At 39.3% G+C, this 12,345-nt stretch overlaps 1 protein-coding gene across 1 annotated transcript in view; it reads right to left on the bottom strand.

Annotated features, from left to right (window-relative positions):
- CNTNAP2 (contactin associated protein 2) overlaps positions 1-12,345 on the bottom strand; it is a 1,208,164-nt gene that overhangs the window by 133,293 nt on the left and 1,062,526 nt on the right. Inside the window, exon 16 of the mRNA XM_074842898.1 lies at positions 6,336-6,506. Within this exon, the coding sequence (XP_074698999.1) occupies positions 6,336-6,506 (171 nt within the window). The remainder of the gene's footprint in view (positions 1-6,335; positions 6,507-12,345) is intronic.

Below are 12,345 nucleotides of genomic sequence, written 5' to 3' on the forward strand. Positions count from 1 at the left end.
GACTGTTAAAGTAACATTTATGGCAATGAGAAAAGCATCCCGGCACCCTTAAAAGGACATGGGTAATGCTGAGGGGATGCTGTATGTCACTGTGTAGTGCAGGGGCGTGAGTGCCATACTGACATTGAAGCAGACCAAAGTAGAGCAACCTGCACCCGGCAACCTGTACCCTGTCAAGGGTCCAAGAGAAGAGCTACTGATGGCCTTAGTGTCCCCACAGTCCTGTGCCCAGGATTTTCTATCGGTCAGTTTTAGCCAGTTCCCCAGCTGGGATATTTATTTGCTGCCTTTGGCTTGCTCCCACATGCCAGCCTGGGCACCTATCCCCATCTGCTAATTAGGAACAAGGGTACAGGTGGAACTGACTATCTCAGATGGACTATAAATTGCCCTGTTTGAATATCAGGCTTTTCTGCATCACCTACCTCATCTGAAAAGGAGTCTTATCTTTAAAAGAATGGTATTGGTACTTCTTCAGTCTAGGTTTTTTTTGTTTGTAACTTTTATATTGTCCTGGAAAAGGATGAGAGTTTGCAAATACTGCTGTAAAAACATTTGGGTCAAAAATTTCCCTGAAAAATTTTAACGTTTTTTCCATTTAATTTGATGATTTCTTACTGGCTCCTGGGATGAAGATACTCCTCAGTGCCCTATGCATTCTTTGACGTGTGGCTAATGCAACATGCTCTCCAAGGGGGTTGTTTTTCAAAAAAGTGACCTTCTGTTAGAAAAGCAAAATAACCCAATTAAAAGAAACAATGAAAGTCACACTGGTTTCCCTACCCAGCTAGAAAAATAAAGCAGTGGAAAATTTAAGCTGCGTTTACATTAACATATGGGAATTTAAAGAGTATCATGTGGAAAACTCATTGATATGGTAGAATTCCATTTTAGGATGCCTCTGGAGAAAGAACTGATGAAGTAATTAAAATTTTTAAGAAAATATATTAATCAGGCATGTGTTAGAACATTCAGTCTGGAGGAACAAATGCTGTCTGGGCAGAACCAAACAGCAATGGGAATCATGGTCCCTGGTCTGTCACTGCTTCTTGTCTAATTTAGAAGAACTTACTTGTGTCTCAACTAAGTAGTCTAGAAACAGCTAAGCACAAGAAGCAATGTAGGACTTTTCAAGTGCAAATGTTAGGTATTAGAATGCTCTCAGTATCCCTTGTCCACAGAGTAGCAGACCCATCCTGAAGCTATACTGCTGCTCTCATTAACAAGCTACTCCATGTAATCCGTTTCACAGCAGCCAAGTTCACTGATCACTCCTTGGGGAGACTTTTAGGGCAGCTAGCATTGCAGGGGTTATCGGCCAAGTGACATCTCTGAATGCACGGGTTGTAAATATTTTTAGCTTTCTACAATGAATTAATAAGAAAGCTCCTTCCACTCTTACATGTTCATGCCAGGATCAAACACAATCTGACCTTTATCTCTCTAAGCCTCATCTTTTTTAATGGTGCAAAACTGACTTGCTGTTTACTTACTTCAGAATAATAACAGTGAGACACAATTCATTAGTGTCTGTAAATTGCTTAGAAGTGCTGGGATTGAGAGGAGCTACAGAAGTGAGCAGAGTATCTTCTTCATTAGAATTATATGACAGTGTCATTAAGAGAGTTCTGTGGAAACAGTTTAATCCACCACAGGCTTTCTAGAGCAACAGTCCTGGGAATCGGATAAAAAACAGTGATGATAAATGCTTCTTCCCAAATACTCAGGAATATGCCCCTTCCAAAATTTGCTTTCAGGAATACATCTCTTCCAAAACCTGGGATTTCTCTTGATTAGAAAATTTAAATGTGGTCTATTTGACAAACACCTCACAGGTATGAAGTAGTTGGGCTTTCATAGTCATAACTCTCCAAAGTCTTCAAACCACATCTCATAAATGAACAAAACCATACTCTTCCCCATTTGACCCTAGTCAGATATGTTGATATTCAGCTGGATTTTAGGTAGCCCCCTGCCTACTGCAGAGTTTCGAGTTAGATCCTGGAGGTCTGTCTCCCTGCACCTCAATGGCTCTAGCCAAGCTCCATTATGCAAAGCTACCATTTCCAGGGAGGAGTGACTGCAAGAAAGAACTGAATGGCAAAGGGAGCTGTGAGTCTTCAAGAATTCAAAATTAAATTCTTGTCATGTTTTGTTTGGCAATATTCAACCATGACGTGGTTAAAGAAAAGAACATTAGGATTGCTGGTAAAGACTTGGAGGATCCGTGTTGCTGTTGGCTGACATACAGGCTGCTGTTTTGTCTGTTTCACGCATGCTAGGTCTGCTCCCACCTTCTGCAACAAGGGGACAGAGATAAAGGCAAAGGATTAATTAGGGCAATGGCTAGCTAAACTGGTTAGCAGTAGTAGGTGGGTCTTTTACAGCTGATGTACATATCTGATGGGCCACGCAGTTTATTTCAGTTCATAGAAGTACTGCATACTATAGCCAACTGCCTATCACCTCTCAGAGCAAGTGCCAGTGCTACTGCACGTACACAGTATAGTTATATGGAGGGTGGACACAAAATTTCATAGGTGCTTCCAGGTGCACACTGGAAGAGTAAATGAGGGCCTCCGAGAAAGATACCAAACAGTTCCTTGACATGACATTCAAATTTTTTGGTGGATGGCTTTTATGAAAAGCACTGACAACAAACTGTCTGAGACTGCTGCCCTGGCAGGCTTTGTAGACAGCAGGTTACATACCTCTGGGTCCTAAAAGGTAGTTCAAGGTTAAAGAAGGTAAAAAATGCCCATGATGAGGGGAGGGGGGGCTTGTACAAATGAAAAAATGGTGTTCTCAATGGTGTTTTTATAGGAAGACTGGATTTTAGGTTAAACCCTCCAAAAACTGTATAGGAAAGAGAAAACATCCATTTTTTCTCCCTCTAAAAACCAGTTTTAATTTAAAAAATATCTGAAAATTTTAACCAGAGATGTATGGTTTCTGGAAGCACTGCTTTATGGAAAAATTTATACCTTATCCAACTACCCGCTTTCTAAGCAATCCTAGTCACTGTCAGCTGACCAGCCAGCTATTAAAATAATGGGGTTCTGTAGATTTACTGATGTATGTAGAAACTGAGGCTTCAGGTAATTCTACATCTCTGCCAACTGTTCCATGAATGGTGACATGTACGAGGTTGTCAGAGGAGCTGCTTGATAAATGGAATAACGAAAGATTTAAGCCACATTCAGACTAGCATTTTATCACTATTTTTTTTGTGACAGTCTTCCTTGTCAGCTGTTTGGAAAAGTTATTTCTTAAATCAGAGAAACATGTTCTTTCCTTCCTTCCTGCATTCCCCCTCTCCTCAGAGATGGCAATCTGGGGCTTTGCTGAAGGCACATGAAGTTACTTTTCAATACACTGCAAATTCCACCTCCTTTTCTTATAAATCTGGAGAGTTAAAAAATAATCTGTGAAGTTGTTAGACCTTAAGAAATTCCAAGACAGCACAATAGTAAAATAATTTAATGAGCAGTCTTAATGACAACTCTTGTGCTCAGAATAAAACACGCAATAGCAAACTCCTTTCCAAAGACTTGAAGCTAAGAATTTTTATAGACTGAATGATTTGTTTCCCTAATGCATTCACCAAGTTCAGCAAGCTGATTAAAATACTGGTTATTGTATAGCCTTTCAGTTACTGGTCTGTAGAGCTAAGCTTATGCATCACTAACCATATATTATAGGCACACACAGGTATTTCACACGTAATGGAAGAAGAAAATAGAATTTGCACTGTCTGCTGGCAGGACACCGATTTCAACATTTTCCTTTTGGAACTGTAAAAAGTAAAGAAATCAAGAACAGGTTTTGTAGGAAGTCATTCTTCTTCAATGAGAATTGTACCTGTAGGAGAAGGCAATGAACAGACAAAAGCAACGCACCCACTGTCTGAAGTGCAGCAGCTTGCAGTAAATATGTGATGAGAGCCATTATGCAAAAACCTTTAATAGAAAATAGCCATTCTACTAGAGAATTTGATGGGTTAGCTAGAAAGAAGCTTGGCAAAGGAAACCTTTGGGGTTTAGGGGTAATTCTGTAAGTACCTTGCTGACTTAACTTTATGTTGCTATCAAGAAACAAATTCACATATTAATTTTACGGGACTTCTGTAAAGGGGAAACAGACTTTTAAGAAGCAGCAGAGACAACTGTAAGCCATGTAAGGAACTTCTGAAATACTGAAACTTTACTTTTCATTTAAATGAATTCCAAAAAAACCATAAATGCAAAGATGAAAACTGTATAAAACAAAGGTTCATTAAATAAATGTGTAATTCAGAAGAGAGAATGAGTTTCTCTTTTTTACTAAACCCACAGTATTCAACTCTTTTTGAGTTGTGACTGGTAGAACATTTAAGTCACAGAAAGGCCTATTTTCTGGGGCTCTGAAAATTTCAAGTAATAGTTTTCAGGAAAGAAAGAGAATGAATGCAATTATATAAAATGAACTGCTTTGTACTTCTTAGCAAATACAGGCAGGATAGTTTTAATCAAGAGTATTTTACTACCTTAAACAGCAATAGTATGTTTCACCTTGCAGACTGTTTTTACAGATGATATTTCAATTTCTGCCATCCAGAATTTGTAATCTAAGGTTTAGATTCAGGGACATGAGGCAGAGCTTGAGTTTATGCATATGCCAAATCACAGCAAAGTCAGAGGATCTCAAGCATAGGCTTAACATTAGACTCCTGTTTATTGATATTCAGGGTACACTGCCACATGCTTTCTTGAACCAGTGCATCCATTCAGCAAGCCAAAGCAGCACGATTATTATTTAAACTGAGCTGAGTTCAAAAGGATTACAGTCATTGCCAGGTCACCTTTATTCACTGTTATTGTCACCTTTTAGCTAAGCGAGCAGCACAGCTGGTCTGGTAACTACAGTGGCTGAGAACACCTTCCATATAGTAGAAGAGCAAGAAGGTCTGGAGATGCCCACCTCAGCTGACTGTAAGTACTTCTTATATTCAAAGTGAAATGAGAAATAGCTGCCACTTTATTACTAAAGGACTGCGCCCCTCATTAATACAAATGAGACTATTCCCTATGACTCAAAATAGGAGCTATTTTGATTTGCAGCAGTTGCTGATTACAGAAAACTTGGATTCAGTAGCGTTAACTAAATTCCTTGTAGAAAGAGGGAAAGAAGCTTTCATCCACCTGGAACTTGGCACTTTTACCCAGAGGGAAAATTTAGTTACATTGTAAAGGGGCCTCCTGGTGGTTTCTAAATTTCCACATTCTAATTTGTGTGTTTAGCATTTGGGAAGTGTGGAAAATGGCTTTTTCTTTTAAAATTAGATGTGTGCCTGTAAATCACATTGAATCTGCATAAAATAGATTATTTGGGGTATGCAAACAATTTATTCTCTTTCAACATTAGTGACTTTTGACACTGACTTTGGCACATCAGCGTTTAGAGCAGGGTCCTTGGCAACCATGAGTAGCTCCTGCAGCAGAGGGAAGCACAAATGCTTTTCCTGGTGCTGGAGTGCAGGGAGGCAGCTTCCTGCATTTATATAACCCTGTTGCTGTAATGTGCTGCTAGAGGCTGCAGTAATAGCTGCATGTAGCACAGCAGGCCTGTCACCGCTCCTGTTTATGGCAGGGTAAACCGTGTCAAGGAAGAACAAAGGAGACATAAAAGATTTTTCCCTCCTAATTCAAATGCTTCAATTGCACTAACCGGAATTCAGGTACACCTGAGGATTTCGGCACCTTCCTTGGAAAGTTTGCCCCGGGGCCATTAAAAGTGGTTTAAATAATAAAATTAACTTTCCTCTTGATATCATTACGCCCTCTTTTTCAGATCAAAAATGCTATTAACAGGTAATGCTGATAAAATGTATTTTTATGAGTTTTTTTATGGCTTTTAAATATTATATGCAAGTTTTCAGTTCTTTGAATCCTTACAGTGCTGATTAGGATGGTCTCTTTTCTTTCTTTCCCCTATTTCCAAAACAACTGTGAGATAAAGTAGAAAAGCACACAGAGCTGAAGACACACACTTTAAAGAAACAAATCTGGCATGCAATTTTGAAAAATCTTCTCAGGTCAGTGTAATTTTTATAACTGATGTTAGCAGTTCTATCCTTCTTTGTATTTCTCCCCCCCGTAAACAATCCAAATATACTTCAAGTGCTCCTCCCACATAAGGCAACTTGAAAATACGTCAAGCAGCTTGATTTGGAAGTTCTTCCAGGATTTAGTGAGCTTACACATTTTACTGAATGATACACATTTTTTGAAAACTACCATCTGACAAAACCCATTTCAGGCGCCAAGAAGATTGATGGGAAGCACATGCATACTTACATTTCAGCTCTAGTTTAATGAAGTCAGTGTTTCCCAGATTCTCAAGGAACACCCCATCCGAGGCTGACGTTTTGAAATAGAAAGAGATGTCTGCGCTGGTTTCCCCTTGGAAGGTGGAGAAGTGAAGGTAGGATGAGGAAGTAACAAAAGAAGCTGCGTTCCAGTAATTCCCTGCATGGGATAGACAGGAAAGATATATGTTTCAGTGCTCTCTTGAAACTGTCTGAAAAGTTGAAGTTTTTAATGTCAATATATGGTGCAATGTTGTCTATGCTGAAAAAAACCCCTCTAACACCTTGATTCTACTACATCCTTTTTGTTTTTCTGGACACGGTGTGTCAAGTTTCAGAAGGTAGAGCAAGTTAATTGTACATTTATTTTCAAGTTCCCAATTTATCATATTCAGTCATACACAAATGTGTTGCTACTACATGTTCAGTATAGTAACACTGAATTCATGGGAGATCAGATGGGCAAAACACTAATTTGGTGACTGCCTCACTTCAGGCACATGTTTTCATACACTGCCTCCCATGTAGTTTATCTGTCTTCCAATTTACTTGACACAGCTACCTCATTTCTTCTGAAAGTGGAGCCATGTCTATTAGAAGTGTATTAATACATATCACAGGAAAAAATCCAATAAATGAAGCTAAGCAATACAGACACAATTAACATGCCTCTAACAGTCCCCTAATACATTTCCACAGGAGAAATACCATAATTAACAATAATCAAGAACTATAACAGTACTTTAGCTATCATGCTGGTCAACATTCTGTGCAAGGTAGCATTACATTGCAAAGAGAAAAAAAATGTGTAAGATATAGGTGATATGGTGAGCCAATGAGAGACTGAAACAGCTACTTCTAGTTTTGTCAGGATGCTTATGTATCCAGATTCAGAAATTTATTAAAATATCACTCATTAACTCACCACGGCTGAGTCCTTAGTATTCCAGCTAATAAACGCAATAAGAAACTATTTTCCATTCCAGTCAAAACTCCTGGAGATCAGTTTTCCATTATTTGATTACTGAACTAGGTGATAATGCTATTATTTCTCTGGTTAGCACAGGATGAATATGAATCAGGAGCATGCTGAAGCTCCAGAAGCTCAACACTGCTTATATATAACACCACTGGCCCACACCCAAGTGCGAAGTGTTATAATTTCAAGTGCGAAGTGTTATAATTTGTGTAATTTATTAATCTCTATTCAGATTTAAATTGAACATCTGAATTAACAGAAGAATACTTTAGGTTTAAATACATGCATACTATTGTCTTCCATATTTGTATCCCACCCCCTCCATTTAATTCTGCCTCTCTCAAGAATGCAGAATGAGAAGCTTTGGGAAAAGAAGCAGCTTTCCATTTACTTTAATGCATCCCAGGAGGAAAGTTGTAACTGAGATTTTGTGTGTATGTGTGTACATGCACGTGTGAGCAGTGAAAAGGGGATAAAATGGGCATTCATAACACAGATATATAGCTTTGTGAATTAATCAGTCTAGGTCAGCTGGTTTTCAGCATGTATTACTATTTACCCTATTTAGACAAACTGGCAATTTCCAGATTGAATATTATTAATTATTTCTAGAGAAATCTCAATAATCTTTGTATCATAAACAAGCTTGGGCAAGAAAAGTCTGATAATTAATTGCAAGGTCTTTCTCTGAAAACATACCTAGTGATAAAGCAACACAGATAAAAAAGGTCTAGAATTGTATTTTCACTCATGGTCTCAGGTCTCTTTCTATCTCTCACTCGTCAGAGTGCTCCCTCAATGTTAGTGTTGCTTATGGTCTAGGTGCATGAGTGCTTTGTCAATAATCTGTTAGTACAGGATCCAGATGGACTTCCACTTGCTGCAGATGTACCTGTATCTACATTTCCTTCTCCTGGGAGCTACAGATATGCTAGATGCTGGCAGACTCTCAAAACAGGTTTTATTCCACTTGCTGAATAAACTCACATGAAATAAGCAGGACTTAGACAAAAAGTCAGGAATATATTAACGCAATCCTTGTTAAGGAGCTAACTTAGCTGCCCTGAATAACCTTGTAGAAATGTTTGCATGTATTTATAAATTAAATAAGTATTTTAGTCACCTAGCTTTACATTCTCTGAATATTACCCAAGTTATAAGCCTAAAACACAAAGAACACACAACAAGCAAAAGAGCTGTGAGAGCTACAGGGAACCTACTACAAAATTCAAGTACTAACTGAGACAAATATCTCTTCAGTGAGAAAGGCTCCCCAGCCACCTCACTAGCCCAAATGAGACCAGGGGGATTATGCAGCTGTGTCACCGTCCAGGCAAATAACGTGGCTGCAATGGTCTCTGCTGTCAGGCTTCCTCCCCTGGCCAGGCATGCTGGTTACAGAGCAGCCTTCCTGTCAGCACCAGCCGGCCATCAGTCACGGCATGCAATTCCCGGGCTGGCAGCACGCTTACATCTTCTGTGAGCCTCACACAGCTCAAGAACTGCAAGCTAGACACCTATTTTAACTAATCACTTCCACTGATGCATTGACAACGGCTTTGTTGAAAGGACCATATTTTTGTTTTATTTTGTCAAGTCCTGGCGCAATGAGACCCTAGTCCCTTAACTGTGCCCTCCACTGCAATACACTATATTATCATCATTACTATTGCAATTAAGTGGATAAGAGTACAAGCTGCTATATGAAGCAGGTATTTATTTTGTAATGTTTTATTTATATCTTTTTAATTACCTTGAAAACTTGAAAGCATTAAATGTAATTTAACATAAACTCAGCCTGCAATGCTGGGACGCTCTGGGTTAAATCCTTAACCATGACAGTGCATAACCAATGTGCAGGTTTGCCTTTACAGGGAATCAATTTTCACTTGTATGTGATCATTCCTTTATGTAGTCAGAGGGGAAGATTTCACTTTCTTAGTTTTTAAAGTAAAATATGTATTTCAGAGTTTTTCAGACTGGTATTGGTCATGGGTTTATCCAACAGGGTCCAGCCATATGGCTGAGATCCTAAACCATCACCACAGTACACTTACAAGTAGGACTGTCACTACTGAGTACAACTGCAGGGCCAGATAGGTGGGTGGGTTCATACTGAAATGCACGTCACCATTTTGTTGAAACAAAATCAATCAATTTTTATTTAGTGCTACATCCAGCCTACTGAAGAGGTCCATCACTAAGAATTTTACATTTCATTCGAGATGCTGTGATTTGACTCTCCAGAAAGCCTTGGCTGCAGATGCTACTGGTGAGAGGATAAATACAAACAGTGCAGACTGAATGGGAAAACCTGCAGCTTGAGAGAGACATTTTCAAAGACTATTCATAACAAATTCCTATAAAGATAAAATCATGTTTTCACACATCGGTATACATTCATCTCAAAACACTTTCAGGGGAAAAAGACATTTTATTAAGAGTACAATGGAAATGTTTTGCTAAATATACATAATGATTTTATCATAAAATAGTATCATTTGATAAGAAATGGGCTGCCTAAGGAAATATTGAATAAAAATCCACTTTACACATATTATTATTGTTGCTTGCTAGGAACCTTTGTCAGTCACTATGCCTCAAAATTTCTTCGGCACATTGTCACCCTCCTTTCCTCAAACGGTTTGAACAGATTGATCCTACAGACATTTTTTTTTCCCACTTTAAGCTGAGCAAACAGTAGATGGAGGAAACTGGGACTTAAACCACAGGGCAGATGTTACGGCAGTAGGGATACCAAACTAATAGGAGGTGGGAAAGGGAGTTTATTTAGAAAGAAAACTTTAAATACTACATTTGTAATCCATCCTGTTAATAATTATTGTGTCATGATTATTGCCTAGGAGTAACTGGACCTTACAAAATGGGACATGATTGAGAAAGTATTGCAAGAAATGTCTTGCAAGAAAGTCATGCAAACTAGGAGGAATAGTATTTTTCAGGGACATGATAGGCTTGGAAACATTAAGATGGGGAAGGCAGAAGGGCTTCTATTTTGAAGTTGGGAAGAAAGAGGTGCTTGGAGATACACCGTCCCTTTCTTTGCCCACTCTCCCTCCAGATAGCTAAAATACCGTAAAAGCTAGGGAGAACTTTTATTGTAGAGCATAGTCTGAAATATAACATTATAATTTTATTTTTGTCTTTGTAACCTCATCTTTAATTTTGTAATCAAGAGCACAGCTCTGTTGTACAGCTCTGTTGTTTTAATCTTGCTTAGTGTTTAAATTTGATTTAAACCAATTAAACAGGTATAGAGAATGTAGCTGTCATGGAAGAAAAAATACAAATAAATCAAGGCACCAGACAAGCCTTTTCAGTTGTTTGCAACCCAAGATCAATGTGGAGATCCCCAAAACACGACTGTGTTTCTCACAAAGTTGCGTGTTTCTTGGTGATGGCATTAAGCCTTAGGATGCAGGGCATGCAGAGGCAGGCAAGGGAAGAGCTGACCACAGCCCCAGAGGAAACTCTGTTGTGGATGTTTGCCTGGATCTAAGCAGGGGTCAGAGAAATAGTTGTGCCAGAGGCGCTTCAATGGACCACATAACACTTCATGATTCTGCTTTCAGTTGTGTCAAGTTTGCTCACAGCTCCGGTTATCTGTGGTGGAAATTAAAATCCAAGTCATTAAGCTTCTGCAAAGCAGCCTTACCTCTTTCTCATTAGTTTTGCTAACCCTGAGTTACTGTGTTCTTTATAATTTGTATGGTACAAAGTGTCTCTTCTACTGCTCCATAAAGACAGTCTCAGACAGAACACTGCACTATAATTACAAAATTATGAGTTGTACAAGAAGCACGGTAGTCTGTAGCCACAAGAAATCACCCAGACTACAAAGATTAATGAGAAGGCACACCTTAAACCTCAGATAAAAAACTTGAGCTTGTTGTGGCTGGAGTAGAGTTAATTTTCTTCATAGTAGCTAGTATTGGGCTATGTTTTGGATTTGTGTTGATAATTCAGGGACGTTTTAGTTACTGCTGAGCAGTGCTTACACAGCATCAAGGCCTTTTCTGCTTCACATACCACCCCATCAGCGAGCAGGCTGGGGGTGCATAAGACGCTGGGAGGGGACACAGCTGGGACAGCTGACCCCAACTGATCCAAGGGATAACACACACCATATGACATCATGCTCAGCATATAAAGCTGAGGGAAGAAGAAAGGGGGGGATGTTCGAAGTGATGGCGTTTGTCTCCCCAAGTCGCCGTTAGGCATAATGGAGCCCTGCTGTCCTGGAGATGGCTGAACACCTGCCTGCCCATGGGAAGTGGTGAAGGAATTCCTTGTTTTGCTTTGCTTGCATGCATGGCTTTTGCTTTACCTATTAAACTGCCTTTATCTCAACCCACTCTTTTCTCACTTTTACTCTTCCAATTCTCTCCCTAATCCCACCAGGGGTGGAGTGAGCGAGCAGCTGTGTGGTGTTTAGTTGCTGACTGGGGTTAAACCATGACAAAGCTGAATAAAGACTTGAAGATTTTTTGCATTACGTCCCACCTCAGGGAGGAGGAGGGAGATGGTTGCCGCAATACTGACAAGGACAAATTCACCTCATCCTGAGTTATACAACATGGACTGACATCTTTTAATGTGTGGTAGCTCTGTAACTTGATAACACAGAATGACTAGGCTTATAGCAATCAGCTTTTCAGCTTCTCCCTTGCAATATTTTTGTCCAGAACTCCCTTGCTAGCTCCCATCAATATCTTCTTTCTTAGCATGATTGAAATTCATGCTTTAACACCATCAATTTCACTTTTACATTTAAACCTCATTGAAATGGATAATGGCAATAGCAGAACTGTAAAAGACGTCAGTGCTTTTAGCCCTGCTAGGCAATAGCACTAGAGAATGAATGCTGCAATGTCAGGCAGCTCTTATGTATCACAATAGACCAAAAACCTCCAGGGCCCTCATCTGCAGCAAAACAGATTTTCTATCAAAACCATTATGTGAATAAAATGTAAGAATAGTCTCCTATTTCAGAGAAGAT

The sequence above is a fragment of the Strix aluco genome, chromosome 1 (genome assembly GCF_031877795.1).
Source record: "Strix aluco isolate bStrAlu1 chromosome 1, bStrAlu1.hap1, whole genome shotgun sequence".
Lineage (NCBI taxonomy): Eukaryota > Metazoa > Chordata > Aves > Strigiformes > Strigidae > Strix > Strix aluco.